We start from the raw sequence: 21,805 nt of genomic DNA, 5'->3' as shown, positions 1-21,805 counted from the left end.
TTGCTGCTTGAAAAACGTCACTCGGGTGGTGGTTCTGGAGACGGTATTATTATTGATATTTAGACAGAATGTGAAAAAGCTCACACAGCTAGATGGCAGTTGTTTGAAGAACACACTGGGCAAACAATGCCTACAAGGTCAACGTATACACTACTACAGCAGTGGATACGGAATATATTATTGCTGCTTGAAAAACGTCACTCGGGTGGTGGTTCTGGAGACGGTATTATTATTGATATTTAGACAGAATGTGAAAAAGCTCACACAGCTAGATGGCAGTTGTTTGAAGAACACACTAGGCAAACAAATTGAAACAATGCCTGCAAGGTCAACGTATACACTACTACAGCAGTGGATACGGAATATATTATTGCTGCTTGAAAAACGTCACTCAGGTGGTGGTTCTGGAGACGGTATTATTATTGATATTTAGACAGAATGTGAAAAAGCTCACACAGCTAGATGGCAGTTGTTTGAAGAACACACTGGGCAAACAAATTGAAACAATGCCTGCAAGGTCAACGTATACACTACTACAGCAGTGGATACGGAATATATTATTGCTGCTTGAAAAACGTCACTCGGGTGGTGGTTCTGGAGACGGTATTATTATTGATATTTAGACAGAATGTGAAAAAGCTCACACAGCTAGATGGCAGTTGTTTGAAGAACACACTGGGCAAACAAATTGAAACAATGCCTGCAAGGTCAACGTATACACTACTACAGCAGTGGATACGGAATATATTATTGCTGCTTGAAAAACGTCACTCGGGTGGTGGTTCTGGAGACGGTATTATTATTGATATTTAGACAGAATGTGAAAAAGCTCACACAGCTAGATGGCAGTTGTTTGAAGAACACACTGGGCAAACAATGCCTACAAGGTCAACGTATACACTACTACAGCAGTGGATACGGAATATATTATTGCTGCTTGAAAAACGTCACTCGGGTGGTGGTTCTGGAGACGGTATTATTATTGATATTTAGACAGAATGTGAAAAAGCTCACACAGCTAGATGGCAGTTGTTTGAAGAACACACTGGGCAAACAAATTGAAACAATGCCTGCAAGGTCAACGTATACACTACTACAGCAGTGGATACGGAATATATTATTGCTGCTTGAAAAACGTCACTCAGGTGGTGGTTCTGGAGACGGTATTATTATTGATATTTAGACAGAATGTGAAAAAGCTCACACAGCTAGATGGCAGTTGTTTGAAGAACACACTGGGCAAACAAATTGAAACAATGCCTGCAAGGTCAACGTATACACTACTACAGCAGTGGATACGGAATATATTATTGCTGCTTGAAAAACGTCACTCGGGTGGTGTTTCTGGAGACGGTATTATTATTGATATTTAGACAGAATGTGAAAAAGCTCACACAGCTAGATGGCAGTTGTTTGAAGAACACACTGGGCAAATAATGCCTGCAAGTGCACTACTATTGGTGCACTACTATGAAGAACAGCAAACAGCACTGGACACGTTAAAGAACAGTAAGATAAGTAAAATAAAAAAAAAAATATATGTATATTAAAAAAAAAAAAATTACTCGGGTTGGTGCTGCTGAACTACTAGGAGCAGCACAGTAGCACACCAGTCCCACTCCCCAACACAGCTAGACTAATAGCACTGGGCTCTTATAGTAGCAAAGTAAAAAAACAAAAAAGAAAATAAAATAAAAGCAGTCCTTACAAGGACTATTGGGTTATTACAGCAGTCAGCAGATGAGATCAGAAGAGATCAGTGCCCACAGCAGCTACATACAGAGCACTGCAGTAGAAGGTAGATTACTAGCCAGCAAAGCTACCTAACCTAAAATGTCCCTCAAATCCCTGCAGAGTTCTGTCCCTCCAATACAGAGCAGTATCAAGTAGATTACTAGCCAGCAAACTTACTATCAACTGTCCCTCAAATCACTAACAGCTCTCTCCCTACACTAGCTCTTCCAAGCACACACAGGCAGAATGAAAAAACGCTGCAGGGCTTCAGTTTATATATGGAAGGGGAGTGGTCCAGGGGGTGTGGGGGTGGTCCAGGAGGGAGAGCTTCCTGACTGGCTGCCATGTATCTGCTGGTCTGGGGTGAGAGGTAAAAAAAAAGCGCCAGTTAAGGCGAACCCAAAATGGCGAACGTCGCGCGACGTTCGCGAACATTCGGCGAGCGCGAACAGTCGATGTTCGCCGGCGAACAGTCCGCGACATCCCTACTACAGTGCCAATCTTAACAAATTTGGTTTTTGGGCACACCAGGCACTTCACTCTAATCTGCTCTCTCTTGTTATGTCTGCACCCAGTACCCAATGTATTGGGCTGGATGCAGAAAAATGCAGCAGATTACGGGACTGAAATGCTTGACTATGTATTTTTGTGCAGAAATCTGCTCCAGCTGAACATGAATATCAGCACAAAAGTTACTGTAGCTGGGCTTCTTTACCTCTAAAAACATGTGCCTGCCAAAGAGTGAGAGGAGGCGCTAAAAGTGGGTACCAGAATATCAGTTCTGTGGATGATTGGCAGATAATAAGGGCCCGAGACCAATACATAATGGTTCCTTACAATCAGCTGCATTATGCAGGGCTATGAGTGATTGAGCAGATAAGAGGAGAGCAAGTGTGGTTCCCTGAGATCCAGTAACGAGCATCTGCCCCAGGTATGCCTAAATCCCAGACTTATTGCTCTTACACTTAAAGCGCTTAGACTCATTGAGGTGCCTTTAGTGATTGGAGTAAATGAAACCCAAGCGGCAGGGCTGCACATGCCTTTAATGACTTGCTGTTAACAGACTTCTTGCTAAGGCTGGAGAACAAGAACTTGCTCTGCTAAACCCATTTGAATATTTTCCTCCCTGCCGCCATATAAGCTTTTTCTTACAGTGTAGGAGAAGAAAGGGTGGCCCAGGAGTACAATATTATGTTTTGTGATGAGAAGTTTCTATGGGAAGGCAACAAATATCTGTCTGCTTCCCAGGAGTTACCATCTTTTAGACCCCCCCCCCTAAATTTCCATGATTATATGCCTTTCCTCTGCTTTTTCACCCTCCAAGATATACACATGCAAAAGCAGGAGGAATAGGCCACACCCACATACAAATAGAACACACGCACATGAATGCTCCTGCATATGTTACTTCTACCTGTATTCTTTAACTAGTGCAATGGCCCCCTTTACAGTTCCTGCCTCTGCTCCTGCCTGGATCAAGGCACTTCTTGCATAGAAAAGAACATACTGTATACCTGTATATTGCCTGCTGTGCTATATAAATGAACATATATTGTACATGTATGATGCCTGTTGAGTGATATAAATGAACATATACATGTATGATGCCTGTGGAGTGATATACATGAACATATACCTGTATATTGCCTGCCATGCTATATAAATGAACATATATTGTACATGAATAATACCCGTGGAGTGATATAAATGAACATTTATTGTACATGTATTATGCCTGTGGAGTGATATAAATGAACATATACATGTATGATGCCTATGGAGTGATATAAATGAATAAATACATGTATGATGCCTGTGTTCTGCTAAAGATGTTCATGAAGTCACTACTACAAATGTTACAGTATTAAGTGTGGATAAAGCTGGTACATTTATTCCAGACAAGTTTATTATTATTGACACTGTCAGTGTCTGTACTGTTTCTGCTGACAAGGGACACTCCATTAACCTGATGCTTGATACAGGTTCAGCTGTTTCTATACTACCAAAGAATATTTTCTTGAAATACTTTGCAAAAGATCCACTTGTTGCACCTGCCCTGAAACTGGTCAATTACTGAAAGGATCCAATCCCTGTACTTGGTTGCTTGCCAGTGACTGTACAATTTGAATCAAATACTGCAAAATGTGACGTTTACATTGTGAATAAGGGTACTGCTATACTTGGAAGGGATTTCTTTGCTGCATTAAAACTACAATTAGTTGATGGTCTCATTACAGCACCAGTGCCTGCCACACAGCCAGTGTCTAAAATTTCACCACAAAGCAACACTTCACTGGGCTGTGCAAAGAACCTTGTACACAATAGACCAGATGTAAAACCAGTACTATTTCTTGATTTAGCATGGGAAAAACTTGATATTGTCGGTCCTTTTACAGATGCTCCTATGGACTGCAGATTTGCTATAACCTTGATAGACTATTATAGTAAATGGCCTTTGTTTCTCATATAACATCAGCTACAGTAATAACATTTCTGTCTACAGTCTTTAGCAGAGAAGGTAATCCAAAGGAGTTAATATCAGACAACGGACCACAGTTTCTCATATGAGTTTGAATCCATTCTGAGAGAGAGGAATATTGTGCATAGAAAATCTTCAGTGTATTACTGTAAGGCCCAAAGGCCTCAGAGGTAGTGAGGACCAAGGGAGGAAATAACAATGTCCAAGTTCGCAGTACAGATAAGGATGAGACGAAAGAATGGTCAAACAGGCAACAAGATCAGTCCAGGCAGAAGAGGTTCAAGGTCGAGGAATTCAAGCAAAGGTCGGTACACGGATAACAAGGATTTTCACAAGATCACACCCAGGAGTAGCAAGCTAAAACCTATAATTGGGCACAGGTGAATTCCCAGAGCTCCTTAATATAGTCCCAGATTTGGCGCCAATTTGGACGCATCGGCGTCATAACGTGTGCGCGGACGCGCTGGCGTCAGCGACCGACGCGCTGACGTGTGCGACTGACGCCGGCGCCAATTATTGACGCCGACGTCCATTCCGTCGCCGGCGACCAATCAGAGTGCGGGAAGAGGTCGACATCATCGTCCGTGAGGAACCAGGGAGCCGCCATCTTGGACGCCATCTTGGCCACCATTTTGTAAACCGATTTCGGACTCCATTACAATTACCCACAAGCAAATGGAGAAATCGAGCGATTCAACAGAAGTCTGAAAGAAGCACTACAGACAGCAAATCTTACTGGGAAATCTTGGAAAGTATTTACAACAGAGTTCCTACATAACTACAGAGCAACGCGCCATGCAACAACCCAATCTCCAGCTGAATTATTACATGGCAGACAGATGCGCACTACGTTACATGTTGCAGACATAAAGCTTCCACAAAATACTGTGCCTACAAAATCATCTACTGCTGACATTGTCAAACAATAACAAGCCAAATCAAGGCTTATACGGACAGAAAATGTGGTGCAAGAGAAGTGCCCTTTCAGCCTGGATCTTTAGTCAGAATTAAGAAACCAGGAATACTGAAACAAGGACAATCTAAATTTACTACACCACTTGAAGTGAGGAGCATACACATATGAACTGTCTGATGGTCGCATATGGAATGCAAGTCATCTTGCTCCTGTTAGGAATGACTTTGGAGTTCCATTTGATGAAGGACATTTTCCTACTCCTGATGTCAACTGCAATAGGCCTGAAGAACGTGAACCTATAAGGCGTACTGAGAGAATCAGAAAACTACCTGCATGGACCCAGGACTATGTGATGTGAATAATGTATATTATTGCTTTAAGATGCATTGTTGTTGTTTATTACATTTGCCCAAATGCTTTCCTACTATAGGGGGAATATGTGGTGTTTATACAAATGGCCTGTAGATGTCACTGTGCCCAGACTTATACTGTGCATACTTCATACAGCTTAAAAGTGAAAGTGAAAGTTACTGTTGAAAGCATGAGGCTGTGCTAATAAAGCACTGTTATACTGTAATCATCCTCGGCCACCCAAAACATAACAGACTTTATTGAAATTGAATTCAGACTCCTGTGGCACATTTACTACCATGGCACAAACACACAAGGACAGTCTCATTTGTGGCACTTATTACACTGAATGACATTTGTAACATTACAGTGAATGAGACACAGTGTAGCACCCAGAGAAGTGGGCAGATTTGCACCACTGTGAATACAGGTGTGACCTACAGGCCCCTCCCCCTGTGCCAGAGTGCTGAATGAAAATGCCACCACATTGGCATTAAAACAATTTGCTTTTGGGGCCCCAGGCAGCTCAAGAGAGGTCAGAAAGGGTCAATATAAAGTGACTCACTGCCATATCAACAAACCTACCCATTGCAACGGTGCACATTTCATTAATTCTTTCCTTTCTCTTCTCCTAAAAACCAACCTGCCAAATCCTCCCCCCTGCTAATCTCCTTGTCACTGCACTGCAATTAGACAGGTGAATGAGTTCTGCCAACCCCCCCAAAAACAGATCCATTAACACCTCTGGAATGCCAGGGAATGGGGCCCTAGTGTAATAGTCCATATTGTACCTAAACTTCTGTGAGCCAGAAGTCTGGTGATATTTAGGAATGATTTGGGTGTACCCAAGCAATTCTAGGTACCCCCTGTGTTTATATATCCTCCATACTTCATAAGTGCGTCAAGTGTCAAAGACTAAGGGGAAAGCATCTAAATCAACAGATGGCCGAGCTTCCAACAGACAGATTGAGTACCGAGCCACCTTTCACCAATGTCAGTATTGATGTCTTCGGCCCCTGGAGCATAGTTACACGTAAGACCAGTGGCATTGTTAATAATAAGTGTTGGGCTGTGCTGTTCACCTGTTTGAGTATTCGCGCAGTGCACATTGAAGTTATAGAATCAATGGACTCTTCTTGCTTCATTAACGCCTTCAGAAGATTTATTTCCATTCATGGGCCTGTTAAGTTACTCATATCCGATTGCGTGACAAATTTTACTGGAGCAGAGAAGATAGAGAACTTCTGCTATATCAACAAGTGTAAGTGGGAATTCAACCCGCCTCATTCTTCACATATGGGAGGCTCTTGGGAACGCATGATCGGGATTTAGAGGAAAATCCTGGACTCTATGCTGCTGGACCACAAATATTCTCATCTCACACATGAAGTCTTGGTCACCTTCCTTGCCGAGGTGTCTGCCATAATCAATGCGAGACCTCTTGTTCCCATTTCTTCAGACCCAGAGTCTCCAGTTTTGCTAACTCCAGCCACGCTTCTAACTCAAAAGATTGGGATAGATACTATTCCACCTCAGGCTTTCGATTGTACCAATGTTTACAAACAACAATTGAAACGGGTTCAACAGCTTGCTAATGCATTTTGGAGCCATTGGAAGATGGAGTACCTTTGCAACCTTCAAAGTCGCAGAAAATGGCAAGTCAGTAAACCCGACCTGCAAGTTGGGGACGTTGCTCTCCTCAAAGAAAAAGACGCTCATCGTAACAATTGGCCTATAGGTCTTATCACAAAGACTGTTCCAAGTAACGATGGCAAGGTGCAGAAAGCAGAAGTGAAAGTAATGAAAGAAGGTTCTGCAAGACACTACTTCAGACCCATATCAGAACTGGTACTGCTTCTTCCCAAACAGGAAGATAGACTCCCAACATCGACCTGATGCAAAGGGAGGTAAGAAGGATTGGTGCTGTTGCTGCCTTCCCCTCTGAAGTCCGGTGTCCACACTTGAAAAAGTACTTCTACAAGTATTGTAGTAATGTTTCCTGTTGCTCTTTGTCGTTTCTTCTGTCGCAGGTCTTCCAAGCAGAAAAAATATCTATTATACCCGGACTTGAACTAAAGTTATTATTGTTATTAGAAATCATAGATTCCGACGGGGAGTGTCATGTTACACATGCATTGTTTGCCTTTTTTTTATGTGTCTCATCACTCTTCCCTTAGCCTCCTCTCATCCCTTGTCTCCTCCCCTACTTCTCATTCCAGCTCATTTCAGCTTCAACCTGCATTCAGTTACATGCTCTGTTAGCTGTTCACACTATGATTTTTGTCCTATCCATTTGTTCATCGGTATTTGATCTACACAGTTTTAAATAAACTTCTTCACGATCTTCAAGGTGTCATTGGATCGATTCACTGTCCGCCAATCTACCTAAGACTGCAGTTATAGACATCTCAACACAACCGTGAGTTAAGACGAGATCACATTGTAGTGCTTAGACTGGAGAGGCAGAACAGAGACGGAACTGTAATCTTTTGTCTGCTGATTTCATGTCGAACATGGATTTACACTAGATTTGCCAGTTCACTCACTGTGTCAATCAGATTAAAGTTATTGGGGTCTGTGTCAGCAGCCAGAGAAAAGAGTCTTTGTGCTTACAGAGCCAGCACCAGCACCATATTACTGGCCTTCAGGCAATATTAGGAGATTTCTATTTCCTCTGGGGCCACAGGAATGTATCACTGGTTACCCACTGATTTACCTCCAATTACACAGCCCCCCAAATCAGCTTCCAGAGATTCTTCTCTCCTTCCCTTTGTGTTCATGCCACATGACACTTCATTCTATAGTTAATGAAGAAAAACAGCTCAACCAGTACTGCTGTCCACCAAATGAAGTACATATGTTACACATGATCTGTCCTCCATATATTCCTTCTGATTATTACTTATAATATGTCTCCAGGATTTCCCTCCTACCCATATTCAACATCAGTATATACTATAGCTATTGCTATTTATAATGCCAGTCTCCAGGATTTCCCTCCTACCCATATCCAACCTCAATACATACTATAGCTATTACTATTTATAATGCCAGTCTCCAGGATTTCACTCCTACCCATATTCAACATCATTAAATACTATAGCTATTGCTATTTATAATGCCAGTCTCAAGGACGTCCTAGTTCCCACCTACCCATTTCAAATCTTGATATCTTGCTAATCTTTATGTAATTTTTATCTCTATATTTTGTTTACTAAAAAATCACTTAAACGTGAAATGGAGCCAATGGTTTTGCCTCCAATAAAGATTCACTATACCTTACTTAGGATCAAGTACAAGCTACTGTTTTATTATTACTTAGAAAAAGGAAACCTTTTGTAAAATCTTGAATTATCCATTTAAAATGGAGTCTATGCAAGATAGCTTTCTCGTAATTCACAGCTTTCTGGATAACGGGTTTCCAGATAATGGATCCCATACCTGTACAGCCATTAAACACATTAGTAATCAGTATTCCTCCAATACACTGGTAACACATCATACACGAGAAATAATGGTCTGGCTACAACAGACATCTGAACCATCTAATGACACGTGGATGTATCACATTAGGCCCTTAGCTTTGTAGACATTTTGCTTATATGTTACAATTACCACACTCTATTTCAGAATCTAATGTTTGGGCTAACCCTTGGCCATTCAAGAATATTCCACTTCTTTGCTTTAATAAACTCCTAGGTTGCTTTGGCTGTATTTTTTGGGTCATTGTCCATCTGTATTATGAAACTCCTCCCAGTCAATTTGACTGCATTTAGCTGGATTTGAGCAGACAGTGTCTCTGAACACCACAGAATTAATTCGTCTGCTTCTGTCTTGTGTCACATCATCGATAAACACTAGTGTCCCAGTGCCACTGGCAGCCATGCAAGCCATGTAAGCCCAAGCCATCACACTGCCTCTGCCAAGTTTTATAGATGATGTGGTATGCTTTGGATCATGAGCTGTTCCACGCCTTCTCCATACTTTTTTCTTGCCATCATTCTGGTAGAGGTTGATCTTGGTTTCATCTGTCCAAAGAATTTTTTTCCAGAATTGTGCTGGCATTTTCAGAAGTCCAATCTAGCCTTTCTATTCTTGATGATTATGAGTGGTGTGCACCCTCTGTATTTACTTTCATGCAGTCTTCTCTTTATGGTAGACTTAGATATCAATACGCCTACCTCCTGGAGAGTGTTATTCACTTGTTTAGCTGTTGTGAAGGGGTTTCTCTTCACCATGGAAATATTTCTGCGATCATCCACCACTGTTGTCTTCTGTGGACGTCCAGGTCTTTTTGTTGAGTTCACCAGTGCTTTCTTTCTTGTACCAAACTGTAGATTTTTTTTTTTTTTTTTAGCAAGAGACGGCATTCTTTATTGTGTGCAAAGTTGCAAAACAATCCCAGCATGCTTTATTCTGCATAGTAAATGTCCGTGCTGCCCCTCTGGCATCAATACAAACTGAGGGTAGTGGAATAGGCCCTTGGGGGTTTAGATTGTCAAAAAATATTGACTGTAGCTAGGACGGGAATACAACGTGAAGAGTCTTATCTGTACCCATTCGTCCTGATTGGAAGTTTGATGCAGCAAGTTTAATGCCTAGAGGCATAGAAATAAATATCACACTGTTTAACATTCAACTTCCAGTTTGCGGTGCCCTGGAGGTTAACGCCAGTTGGTAGAAACGCTCTAACATTTGGCGCTGGTTGTTTCAGATCAGGATGTGAGGACGGATTTCTGCTATAAAAGCAGCAGCCTCGTCGGGTTTCCATTTGTGCCTCTGTATTAAATAGGCAGCGACCATGGTAGCGCTACGGGACCGGCCTGCCTTACAATGAATATACACGCTGCTTCCTTTTTGCCTGTGCTTGTCAATGAACTCCACTCCTTGCTGCAAGTGCTCTAACTTGGGGACCCCCAGGAAGTCCACGGTGCTCAGGCACAGCTGTTCTACTCCCATCGCTTTCCACTGCTCTGCCGAGTTACACAGTCGTCTGGTCTCGTATTCTTCTTTCATAGTGATCACCCCGTGGACGTTCTCCTCATTTACTAACTTACTGCTCATTCCTCGGAACGGAAGCACCCCCAGAATCACCGTCTCGTCGATTCTGTTGTACCATTTCCGACTAGACATCTTTTCCATGAGAACATTGTATAGAAGGCTCGGATAAAACGCGACACGGGCTAAGAGAGACATTTCTTTTTGTTTCTGAGCTCAGGTTTCAATTGCAATCTGACTCGTCCCTAGGTGTCGCCATCTTTCTCCCCAAACTGTAGATTTTGACACTACTAATATTGTAGCAATTTCTCTGAAGTTTTTTTTTTCTGATTTTGCAGCTTAAGGATGGCTTGTTTCACCTGCATGGAGAGCTCCTGTTCTCTCATGTTGTCTGTTCATAGCAAAATCTTCCACATACAAGCACCTCCTCTTAAATCAACTCCAGGGCTTTTATCTACTTCATTGATAATGACATAATGAAGAAATTGCCCACACCTGCCCATGAAATAGCCTTTGAGTCAATTGTCCAATTGCTTTTGAGCCCCTGAGATTGTGTTAAAAAAGGCTTAAGTTCCTCACATTTTTATGCAATCTTTTTGTTCAACCAATTGAATTAAAGCTGAAATTCTGCAGTTCAACTGCATCTTTTGTTGTTGTTTCATTTAAAATTAATTGTGGTAATGAACAGAACCAAAATTAGAAAAAAAGTTGCCTCTGTCCAAAGATTTATGGGCCTAATTGTATACATTTTGCTGCATACCTGCCAAAGGAAATAAGTCAATACGGTTAAGGGGGACACAAGTGAAGTGTATGTGGGGGAGCTGCTAGTGGACTGGTTTCTGTGGAGGCAGGTGTTAGGTCAGTTAGTAGGTTTAAATATAGAGAAGCAATTCAGGTGCAAGAGTCTGTAGGTTCAGAAAGCCCAAATGTTCCAAATGGATCCTTCAGCTGCGGGTTTATAATTACAGATACAAGTCAGTGACATCCAAAGGCACACAGGTCTACAGGAATTCTTCCAAAATTCTTTATTTACGGATTGCAAATGCAACGTTTCGGGGAACAGAAATCCCCTTTGTCAAGCATGCTTGACAAAGGGGATTTCTGTTCCCCGAAACGTTGCATTTGCAATCCGTAAATAAAGAATTTTGGAAGAATTCCTGTAGACCTGTGTGCCTTTGGATGTCACTGACTTGTATCCTGTCGTGAGGTTGCCGAGCCTCTACCATCGTGCACCAGGCGTCTCTTAATTTCCTATAGGGTGTGCGGGGTCCTACACTGCTGTTTACCTTATAATTACAGATCCCAGAGCTGGGCCCAGTAGCAGAGCATTGCCATTGTAAGAGTTTTAACCTCATCCCTCTGCCCTGATTTTAATCTTCCCATTTTCCATAATAGCATGTTGAAAGTTCACCAGTGTGAATGGGCGCTGGCACATGTCCCAAATATTCGGTCCATTCAAGTAACTGCATATCATGCTCACTAACTGCAGATTAATCTCCAGATGCTGGGGGAGGTAGGGGGGGGCTCAGACATTTGGGCAATTGAAAAGACCCCATACAAGGGCCAACAAGCTGCAGCCTTGATCAGAAGGGGCTAGGGTGGCAGTTTCTATTGGTAGCAGGGAGAAAGCAATAGAGGAGGACGGCACATGATTTTCTCACTGACAGTTATTAAACATTCACAACAGATACAGCAGTTTCTCTTTGATGTGTTGTAAGGAGGGTAAATGCTTACTAATTGCCTCTCTCACAATAAAACTCATCGTCACAAAGGGAGAGTCAAGTCAACACTTACAGTACAATGAGTAAAAACAATGATTTGAGATCTGTGGCAGAGAGCTGCATTAATATTATAAGCCCCACAGCATTGAAGTCTGGCCCAGAGTCACACACGGGGGAGCCAAACTCAGGGACACTCACACATGGGGATAGAAAAGTGCAAAAGATACAATAAATATATCATTGTGTTGCTATGCACTTGGCTAGAGCGGGACACACATCATGTTTGGGAACCAGAACACCATATGATTCCATAGCAACTGCATACACAGGGTTCCATGGTTCCAGAATTTACATTTAGGTACAAGAAGAGCCACAGTGCGCACCTTCTCAGTGCACACAGGAGCTAGTCTTAAAGCAATACTATGCATTATTTACATCACATAGTCCATGCAGATTCTCTCAGTATGCCTTATCGGTTCACTTTCTTCAGGTCTATTGCAGATGGCATCAGGAGTAGAAAAATGACCTTCATCAAATGGAGCTTTTCCAAAGTCATATCTAACAGGAGCAAGACGACTTGCATTCCATATGCAACCATCAGACAGTTCATATGTGTATGGTCCTCGCTGGCGTCTCACTTCAAGTGGTGTAGTAAATTTAGATTGTCCTTGTTTCAGTATTCCTGGTTTCTTAATTCTGACTAAAGATCCAGGCTGAAAGTGCACTTCTCTTGCACCACGTTTTCTGTCAGTATAAACCTTGTATTTGGCTTGTTGACGTTTCACAATGTCAGCAGTAGACGATTTTGTAGGCACAGTATTTTGTGGAAGTTTGATATCTGCAACATGTAACTTAGTGTGCATCTGTCTGCCATGTAATTATTCAGCTGGAGATGATTGGGTTGTTGCATGGCGCGTTGCTCTGTAGTTATGTAGGAACTCTGTTGTAAATACTTTCCAAGATTTCCCAGTAAGATTTGCTGTCTGTGGTGTTTCTTCCAGACTTCTGTTGAATCGCTTGATTTCTCCATTTGCTTGTGGGTAATACACTGAAGATTTCCCATGCACAATATTTCTCTCTCTCGGAAAGAATTCAAACTCAGATGAGACAAACTGTGGTCTGTTGTCTGATATTAACTCCTTTGGATTACCTTCTGTGCTGAAGACTGTAAACAGAAATGTTATTACTGTAGCTGATGTTATATGAGAAACAAATCAATGCCCTTCAGAAAATTTTTTAGGCACTTGTCATGAAGATCCATAGTTGGAGCGTAGACAATTATATCATCCAAGTAGCATTGTACACCAGGTATGCCATGGAGTATAGAAGACATCTTTGAAAACAACTCAGTGCTGAAGCCAGTCCATAAGGTACACGCTTGAACCAAAACAAACCATCATGGGTGATGAATGCAGTGAGGTCTCTGCTTTCCTCGTGCATTAATATTTGATGATAAGTGTTGCTTTGTGGTGAAATTTTAGACACAGGCTGTGTGGCAGACACCAGTGCTGTAGTAATGAGACCATCAACTATTTGTAGGTTTAATGCAGCAAAGAAATCACTTCTAGGTATAGCAGTACCTTTATTCACAATGTAAAAGTCACATTTTGCAGTATTTGATTCAAATTGTACAGTCACTGTCAAGTAGAGTCCTGCATGGGTCCATTTTTTGGGACCCGTATCCGTAACCTGCAATCCACAACCCGGATCCGCTTGGAATCGCTACCCGACCCTACCCGCAAGTACCTTATCTGCAACCTGGACCCGCTGACCATCAAAAATCAGGAAGTGCTGTCACTGTAAACCAGAAGTGACATCATCAGAAGTAGACATGAGCAGAAAAAAGGAGTAAACAGGAAGTGCTGTAATTGTAAACCGGATGTCATCGGAAGTAGACATGACCCGAAAAAATGAGTAAATATCGATATTGAGAAGACGCTGTCCCCTTGCTCCCAGGCAGTGAATAAGTAAAGCATGCTTTCTCGCAGCAGAAATCTCCCCTTGGTCAACAGCAATAATGTCATTTTCAAACATATGGATCCAAGCTGTAAAAGGTATGGTAGGTTTACCAGGGTTTGGGAGAAAAGCTGCAGGCTGCTGCAGAGGTAGAAGAGACATCTCGTTGCCAATTTGTTATGTTTTGGTAGCCGAGGATGAGTAGAGTACAACAGTGCTTTTTTAGCAGGTTCATGCAGCCATTACACTTCAACGAGGGCAACTCTAATACTTTTAAGCAGTATAACTCTTGTGCACAGTGACTCCTACAAGTAAGTTTGCCAACAAATATGGAAGGGGCAGTAGGAAACAGCATGAAAGAGTTTATGATGAAAAGGGAGCTTGGGGTTATTCTTTAGGAATATATATATATATATATATATATATATATATATATATATATATATATATATATAGTATACACACACACACACAATCCTTGTTTTTTCTGTACTCCACTTGTTAGCAAATAACCCAGGTTCTACTCAATTATAGTAATTAATTAAAAAAAATAAAGGATAGAAAAGGTACCCCACTTAATCACTAACCTAAGGCAGTCACAATATATGTAATGTTGTTGCTCTCCACAATCACAAATTAATTAAAGTGTATACACCCTGGTGAGATACCCCTGATTGTCTAGGGATTAGAACAATCTCTAATAAGTTAATTTATATATTATAAAGTGCAGTGCAATGAATCAAATTAATTAATTCAACTCAAAAAAAATTTAATAATTTAAATCAAATTTATTAAGATAAAGTGCTGTGCAATACAATTCATTGAATATTTACGATTCAACCACCAGTTTATTATCTTTCCCACATTGGAGCCAATTAAACATAAAGGAAGGTCCCCAGGCAGGGTTTGAATCCTCCCTTATTCTAAGTGTAACCGCTTTACTCAAATTAGTGTGATAAATTAATTAGTCTGATTCCAACGTCCAATTAAGCTGAAAATTAATTAATTGAGTTTAAGGTGCTAAAAGTGCTGATAGTGCTGATTAAATATTTAATAATAAATACACTAAATTCTATTGAGGATTAATTATAAGTGACCGCAATTCATAGGATAAAAACTGGAATCAATGCTCAAATTCATGAAATATAGAGAGAAAATGAAAAAAGAGGAGGTGGAGTTGTCCCAAAGCTACTACCTATATATTTTTCTATCCCTGGGACACCACAAATGTGGAGAAGGCAGAGCAACAGGGACTGTGGTCTCAATATAACAACTAAGCCCTAAGATGTTGAAGGCTATTATATCCTAAAAAAACACAAATCCACGGCCTCTTGTGAGTTAAAGGGATCCTGTCATCGAAAACATGTTTTTTTCAAAACGCATCAGTTAATAGTGCTACTCCAGCAGAATTCTGAACTGAAATCCATTTCTCAAAGGAGCAAACAGATTTTTTTATATTCAATTTTGAAATCTGACATGGGGCTAGACATTTTGTCAATTTCCCAGCTGCCCCTGGTCATGTGATTTGTGCCTGCACTTTAGGAGACAAATGCTTCCTGGCAAGCTGCTGTATTTCTTTCTCAATGTAACTGAATGTGTCTCAGTGGGACATGGGTTTTTACTATTGAGTGTTGTTCTTAGATCTACCAGGCAGCTGTTATCTTGTGTTAGGAAGCTGCTATCTGGTTACCTTCCCATTGTTCTTTTGTTTGGCTGCTGTGGGGGGAAAAGGGAGGGGGTGATATCACTCCAACTTGCAGTACAGCAGTAAAGAGTGATTGAAGTTTATCAGAGCACAAGTCACATGACTTGGGCCAGCTGGGAAATTGACAATATGTCTAGCCCCATGTCAGATTTCAAAATTGAATATAAAAAAATCTGTTTGCTCTTTTGAGAAATGAATTTCATTGCAGAATTCTGCTGGAGCAGCACTATTAACTGATTCATTTTGAAATTTTTTTTTGCCCATTACAGTATCCCTTTAAGTATGAGCAGAGAGAGAAGATATGAGCCAAGCATGAATTTCCAAAACAACCACCCCACAAAGATAGTATTGATCCAAGTTAAATAGTACGATTGTAGCTAAAAGATACCAGATAAATAAAACCAACGCCAACGCGCGTTTGACAATAATAGCGTTTTCAAGGCGTAGTGAAAACATTCCCCAGACGAGTGATTTAAATCACTTCGGCATCTTACGTCACCCTAGAGTTATCGTGGGACCATGTCTTTACCAGCACGGGATTCGTCCTTCCACGTATATCTATCGCGAGGACTGGTTCATACCCGTGTTCTTCTTCTCCTACAGATTCCTTTGTAACCATGGTTACCCAAGTGGCGTGGCTGTATCATCTGACAGGAATTGTTCCCCTGCTACTCTCCCCTGATTGTTCAATTACAGAGCATCCTTATCACCAATATTACATTTCAGATATCTTCTAGGGAAACTAATTCTCTAAGGAGTATTAATTACTGGGACTTTAAAAAAAAATGTGGATCAACTCTTTTCTAACAATTATCTCCACACCTTTATGTATATACAATAAGCCGTTAAAACCACAATTTATTAATTATTTATTAAAAATGAATTCACCTATAATCCTATATAAATATATACCGTGGATAATATTAAGATGCATATGAGTTATAATAAAATTATCAAAAAACAGGGGAATAAAACCGCAGGGATTTATACTATTCACTTATAATCCTATGTTTATATACACAGTGAATAGTATTAAGACTCATATGAGTTTCTATAAGATTGTCAGAATAAAACCGCTGTGATTTATACTATTATTAGATACATGATGTAAATAAATTATTCTCATTTATTCCATTCGGGGATACTGAGTTCATTTTAAAGATCCAGTAGCTTTCTCTTTTAAGTAGGGCTTGTTCAAGGTTACCTTTCCGATTCCAAGTTCAGCCTTTTCCAATGCCCAAAATTTCATTCTTGCTGGATCCTTATTATGTAGTTCTTTAAAATTTTAAGCTACAGTATTTTTATTCTCATTCCCTGCAGTTCTGATCGAACTACAATGTTGTTGCATTCTGGTTTTGAGCATATGTGTGGTCATGCCTATATATTGTTTGCTGCATGGGCACTCGATGCAATAAATTACACCCTGGGTCCTGCAGTTGATATAATTATTGATCCAATGGGTTGTGCCAAACCGATCTTCAAAAGTGGTCGTTTTTGGCATTCTGGTACACATATTGCAGTCCCCACATGGGAAGCACCCCAGGTATTTGTGATTATTCTTTCCATAGGTTTGAAAATGACTCCTTGTAAGCATTTCTCTCAAATTAGCACTTCAATGCTCGCTCCTGTAATATTGATCCAAGGATATGATCTTCCAGAAGTATTGGCCAGTGTTTATCCAAAATTGTCTGTCTCTGTGAACTGTTGGTATTATAAGTTGTTATAAATATGACCATATTATTGGGTTCTTGTGTTTTCTTTTTTATTGCCAATAACTCTTGTCTATCAGTAGCTAGAGCTCTATGGTATGCTTTCTGGCATACCACTAGCTTACCAGCACTATCTTGCCAGAATAGCCTCTTTGTTTGAGTCTAGTTTTTAGTTCCTTGGCCTGTTCTTTAAAATATTCTAGAGAAGAACAATTGCGGTTGAGTCTCAAAAATTCCCCTGTAGGGACAGATTTTTTTTACCGAATGTGGGTGGAAGCTAGAGGAACTTAGTAGGGAATTGGTGGCTGTTGCTTTTCTTAAATGCTTAGTCACCAACTTTCCCTCATTAGTGACTTCTATGTGGAGATCCAGAAAAGAAATAGATTTCTCAAAAAGTTCCATGGTTAACTTGATATTGCGATCATTATCATTTAGTTTAGTCAGAAATTCTAGGGCCTCCTCTCTAGTGCCTTCCCATATCACCAATATGTCATCGATATACCGGATCCATTTGACAACTTTGGACCGGTATAATAATATAATGTTCTCAACCACAGTTTTTTCCCATTGTCCCAAAAACAAATTTGCATAAGAGAGAGCACATGACGTGCCCATGGCTTATTACATTTATTTTGAGTTGAATGAAATAATTTGATTTATTGCACTGCACTTTATAATATATAAATTAAATTATTAGAGATTGTTCTAATCCCTAGACAATCAGGGGTATCTCACCAGGGTGTATAGACTTTAATTAATTTGTAATTAATTAAAAGTAATTAATTAAAAAACTGCAGACAGGTCTTGATAAAGGTTTACAAAAGTTACAGACTGAAGAGTTGGCCTTTTTTTTAATTAACTTTAATCATGGTTTTAAAATAGGTTCCCAGTGTGCAAAATATATAAAATATACCACACTCCAAGGACTTTATAGTGCAAAAATTAATTATTATTAGTTTCGGCGCCATCACTCGGGCTGAAACGTCGAAATAAATAATAATTGATTTTTGCACTATAAAGTCCTTGGAGTGCGATTTATTTGGATATTTACATGTGATTACTTTGACCAGCACCCAGGCATTTGCGGCAGTGGTTGAGAGTGCACTAGGTTTGACGAATCATATATATACAGTTAGGCCCATAAATCTTTGGCCAGAGACAACTTTTTTCTAATTTTGGTTCTGTACATTACCACAATAAATTTTAAATGAAACAACTCAGATGCAGAACTCCAGACTTTCAGCTTTAATTCAGTGGGTTGAACAAAAAGATCATATAAAAATGTGAGTAACTAAAACCTTTTTTTAACACAATCACTTCATTTCAGGGGCTCACAAGTAATTGGACAAATTATAAAACTGAAAATAAAATGTTCATTTCTAATACTTGGTTGAAAGCCTGAAGTCTTGAACTCTTGGACATCACCAGATTCTGGGTTCCCTCCTTTTTAATGCTCTGCCAGGCCTTTACTGCAGCGGCTTTCAGTTGATGTTTGTTTGTGGGCTTTCTGTCCAAAGTTTAATCTTCAACAAGTAAAATGCATGCTCAATTGGGTTCAGATCAGATGACTGACTTGGCCATTCAAGAATATTCCACTTCTTTGCTTTAATAAACTCCTGGGTTGCTTTGGCTGTATGTTTTGGGTCATTGTCCATCTGTATTATGAAACACCTCCCAATCAATTTGACTGCATTTAGCTGGATTTGAGCAGACAGTATGCCTCTGAACACCTCAGAATTAATTTGGCTGCTTCTGTCCTGTGTCCCATCATGGTTAAACACTAGTGTCCCAGTGCCACTGGCAGCCATGTACACACAAGCCATCACACTGCCATGTTTTATAGATGATGTGGTATGCTTTGGATCATGAGCTGTTCCACGCCTTCTCCATACTTTTTTCTTGCCATCATTCTGGTAGAGGTTGATCTTGGTTTTATCTGTCCAAAGAATGTTTTTCCAGAACTGTGCTGGCTTTTTTAGATGTTTTTTTTAACAAAGTCCAATCTAGCCTTTCTATTCTTGATGCTTATGAGTGGCTTGCATCTTGCATTGCACCCTCTGTATTTACTTTCATGCAGTCTTCTCTTTATGGTAGACTTGGATATCGACAAGCCTGCCTCCTGGAGAGTGTTGTTCACTTGTTTGACTGTTGTGAAGGGGTTTCTTAAGGATAAATATTGATCGTGCACCTCTACTCTACTTGAGATCGAGTGCGGACACCCAAAGCATTTCTATATATATATATTTATATATGTGTGTGTGTGTGTCCAAATTAAATGTGCGCACACTGTCCATATGATGTGGGAATGTGAGGTCATCTCCCGCTTCTGGTCAGCAGTTGTTAGATACTTAAGCCAGAATCTTGATCTCCCGGGAGTAAAATCCCCGGCGGTGTGTCTATTAGGGGTGGTAGATGAGCTGGTGCCCCTAAGCAAAACTAGGAATCTTCTACGGGCTACACTATTTTATGCCAAAAAGCTTGTGGTGATGAAGTGAATGAGCCCATATCCTTCCTCTATCAAACTGTGGCGAGAATTAATAAATAAAACATTGCCACTTATTAAATTGACCTACATTGCCAGAGGTTCACCCATAAAATTTGATTAAATCTGGACTTGATGCCAATCCTGAAATCCAATTACCTGATTCTCCACAATAATAAGTGAGGACTCGCTACACTTGAACTGCATATGATATAATATTGGCTTATATATATATATAATAATGACTCGGTGCACAACTTAATATATGTCTGTTATTGTTTATGTATTTGAAAACCAGAAATAAACATCTTTAAAAAAAAAAAATGGGAACCTATCCAACCTATCCTATCCTATGCTCTGCTGGGTGTTCCAATAAATCAGACACTTCTTCAGGAATTTCCCTCATATCTGCTCAGTGGCTGGAAAAGTGATCTCATATAATGGGTCAACATGAAGAAACATCTTATTTATCTCCAACAAAGGCCAATAAGCAATGAGCATTAGAAGAACAGCTCCATCCAATTCCATATACATACAGGGTATAGTAAATAAAAGCCAAAGTGAATAAGAAGAATATGCTATAGCTTAGTTTTGAGATTGCAAGCTCTACTGAGCAAGGCTGCATTTACCTCCTGTATCAGTAACTACTTGTACTTATGATGTATACACCCTTCTGCTGTACAGAATCTGTTGCCACTTAATGATCATTCTAATTAATGATGTCACATATTTATGTCACAGGACCCTCTTACATTCATCATGAGTTCATTGCAGAGTCACAAGCTGAGCTCACACCGTCTGTCCTCTCTTTAGAAATCCTCCACTGCTTCAACGGAGGGGAATGTGTCCAGAAGAAGTTCTGTGACTGTGGTATACAACGCATCTGGATCTCGGTGTCAGATAGGTAAGTGATCCTTTATATTCACACATGCACTTCTCTGCCCTCTCCCACAGAACTTATGTTCCTTCCCTTATGTCACAGTGTATAATACTGGGGCACTTATGTTCCTTATGTCACAGTGCATAACATGGGGGCACTTATGTTCCTTCCCTTATATCACAGTGTATAACACAGGGGCCGAGAGGGACAGTATATGTCGCATGTGGGGACAGTACCACTTTGAGACGATTGATGGAGTTTATTACTTTTTCTCTGGAAAATTCACCTATGACTTGTTACGGCAAAATGAGCCGGACCAACACAGTTTCGCAATACAGGTGAGAAATCAGTTGGACTATCCACAAGGTAATAATATAAAGTATTTTCATTGTATGGAGTTAGAGTGGCCATTTTCATATAATAACATCCACCCCAGCACATTTTATTTGGGAGTAGCACTAATTCTAAACTAAATCTTGGCTCACAAATGTTACTCTCACTTCATCCAAAGGGATAAGAAACACAAACATATTAATTATATTATAGATATATAATTTTGAAAGGGGTTCTTCACCTTTACATTAACTTTTAGTATAATGTAGTGAAATTCAGAGGCTTTTTTATGATTGATGTTTTTTGAATTATTTAGCTTTTTGTTCAACTGCTCTTTAGCTTGGAAGCTATTTGGTTACTAGGGTTGAAATTACCCTAGCGACCAGGTAGTGGTTTGAATGCAAAAGTGGGATATGAATAGAAAAGAACCTGAATAGAAAGCCAAGTAACAAAAAAAAAAGTAAGTTAAAATCCTCAAAGAGCAACACTTTATGGGCTACTAGGGTCAGTATCTACCCATTTGTAAGCTGGAAAGAGTCAA

At 40.2% G+C, this 21,805-nt stretch overlaps 1 protein-coding gene and 1 long non-coding RNA gene across 2 annotated transcripts; one reads left to right on the top strand and one right to left on the bottom strand.

Annotated features, from left to right (window-relative positions):
* The first annotated feature begins 7,348 nt into the window (after positions 1–7,348).
* On the top strand, positions 7,349–21,443 carry LOC121393200. The gene is made up of 3 exons (XR_005960837.1): positions 7,349–7,899; positions 20,865–20,955; positions 21,115–21,443. It is a non-coding gene; the product is annotated as an uncharacterized LOC121393200 (long non-coding RNA).
* Positions 10,025–10,734, bottom strand: LOC108715071 (phosphatidylglycerophosphatase and protein-tyrosine phosphatase 1). Its single transcript, XM_018259917.2, has one exon. It carries the CDS (start codon positions 10,674–10,676, stop codon positions 10,191–10,193), a length of 486 nt encoding a protein of 161 aa, XP_018115406.1. The 5' UTR covers positions 10,677–10,734; the 3' UTR covers positions 10,025–10,190.
* Positions 21,444–21,805: the final 362 nt, after the last annotated feature.

The sequence above is a fragment of the Xenopus laevis genome, chromosome 4S (assembly GCF_017654675.1).
Source record: "Xenopus laevis strain J_2021 chromosome 4S, Xenopus_laevis_v10.1, whole genome shotgun sequence".
In the NCBI taxonomy this organism is placed as follows: Eukaryota; Metazoa; Chordata; class Amphibia; order Anura; family Pipidae; genus Xenopus; species Xenopus laevis.
Note: the sequence above shows the minus strand (reverse complement) of the source record. Positions and strands in the feature narration are given on the sequence as shown.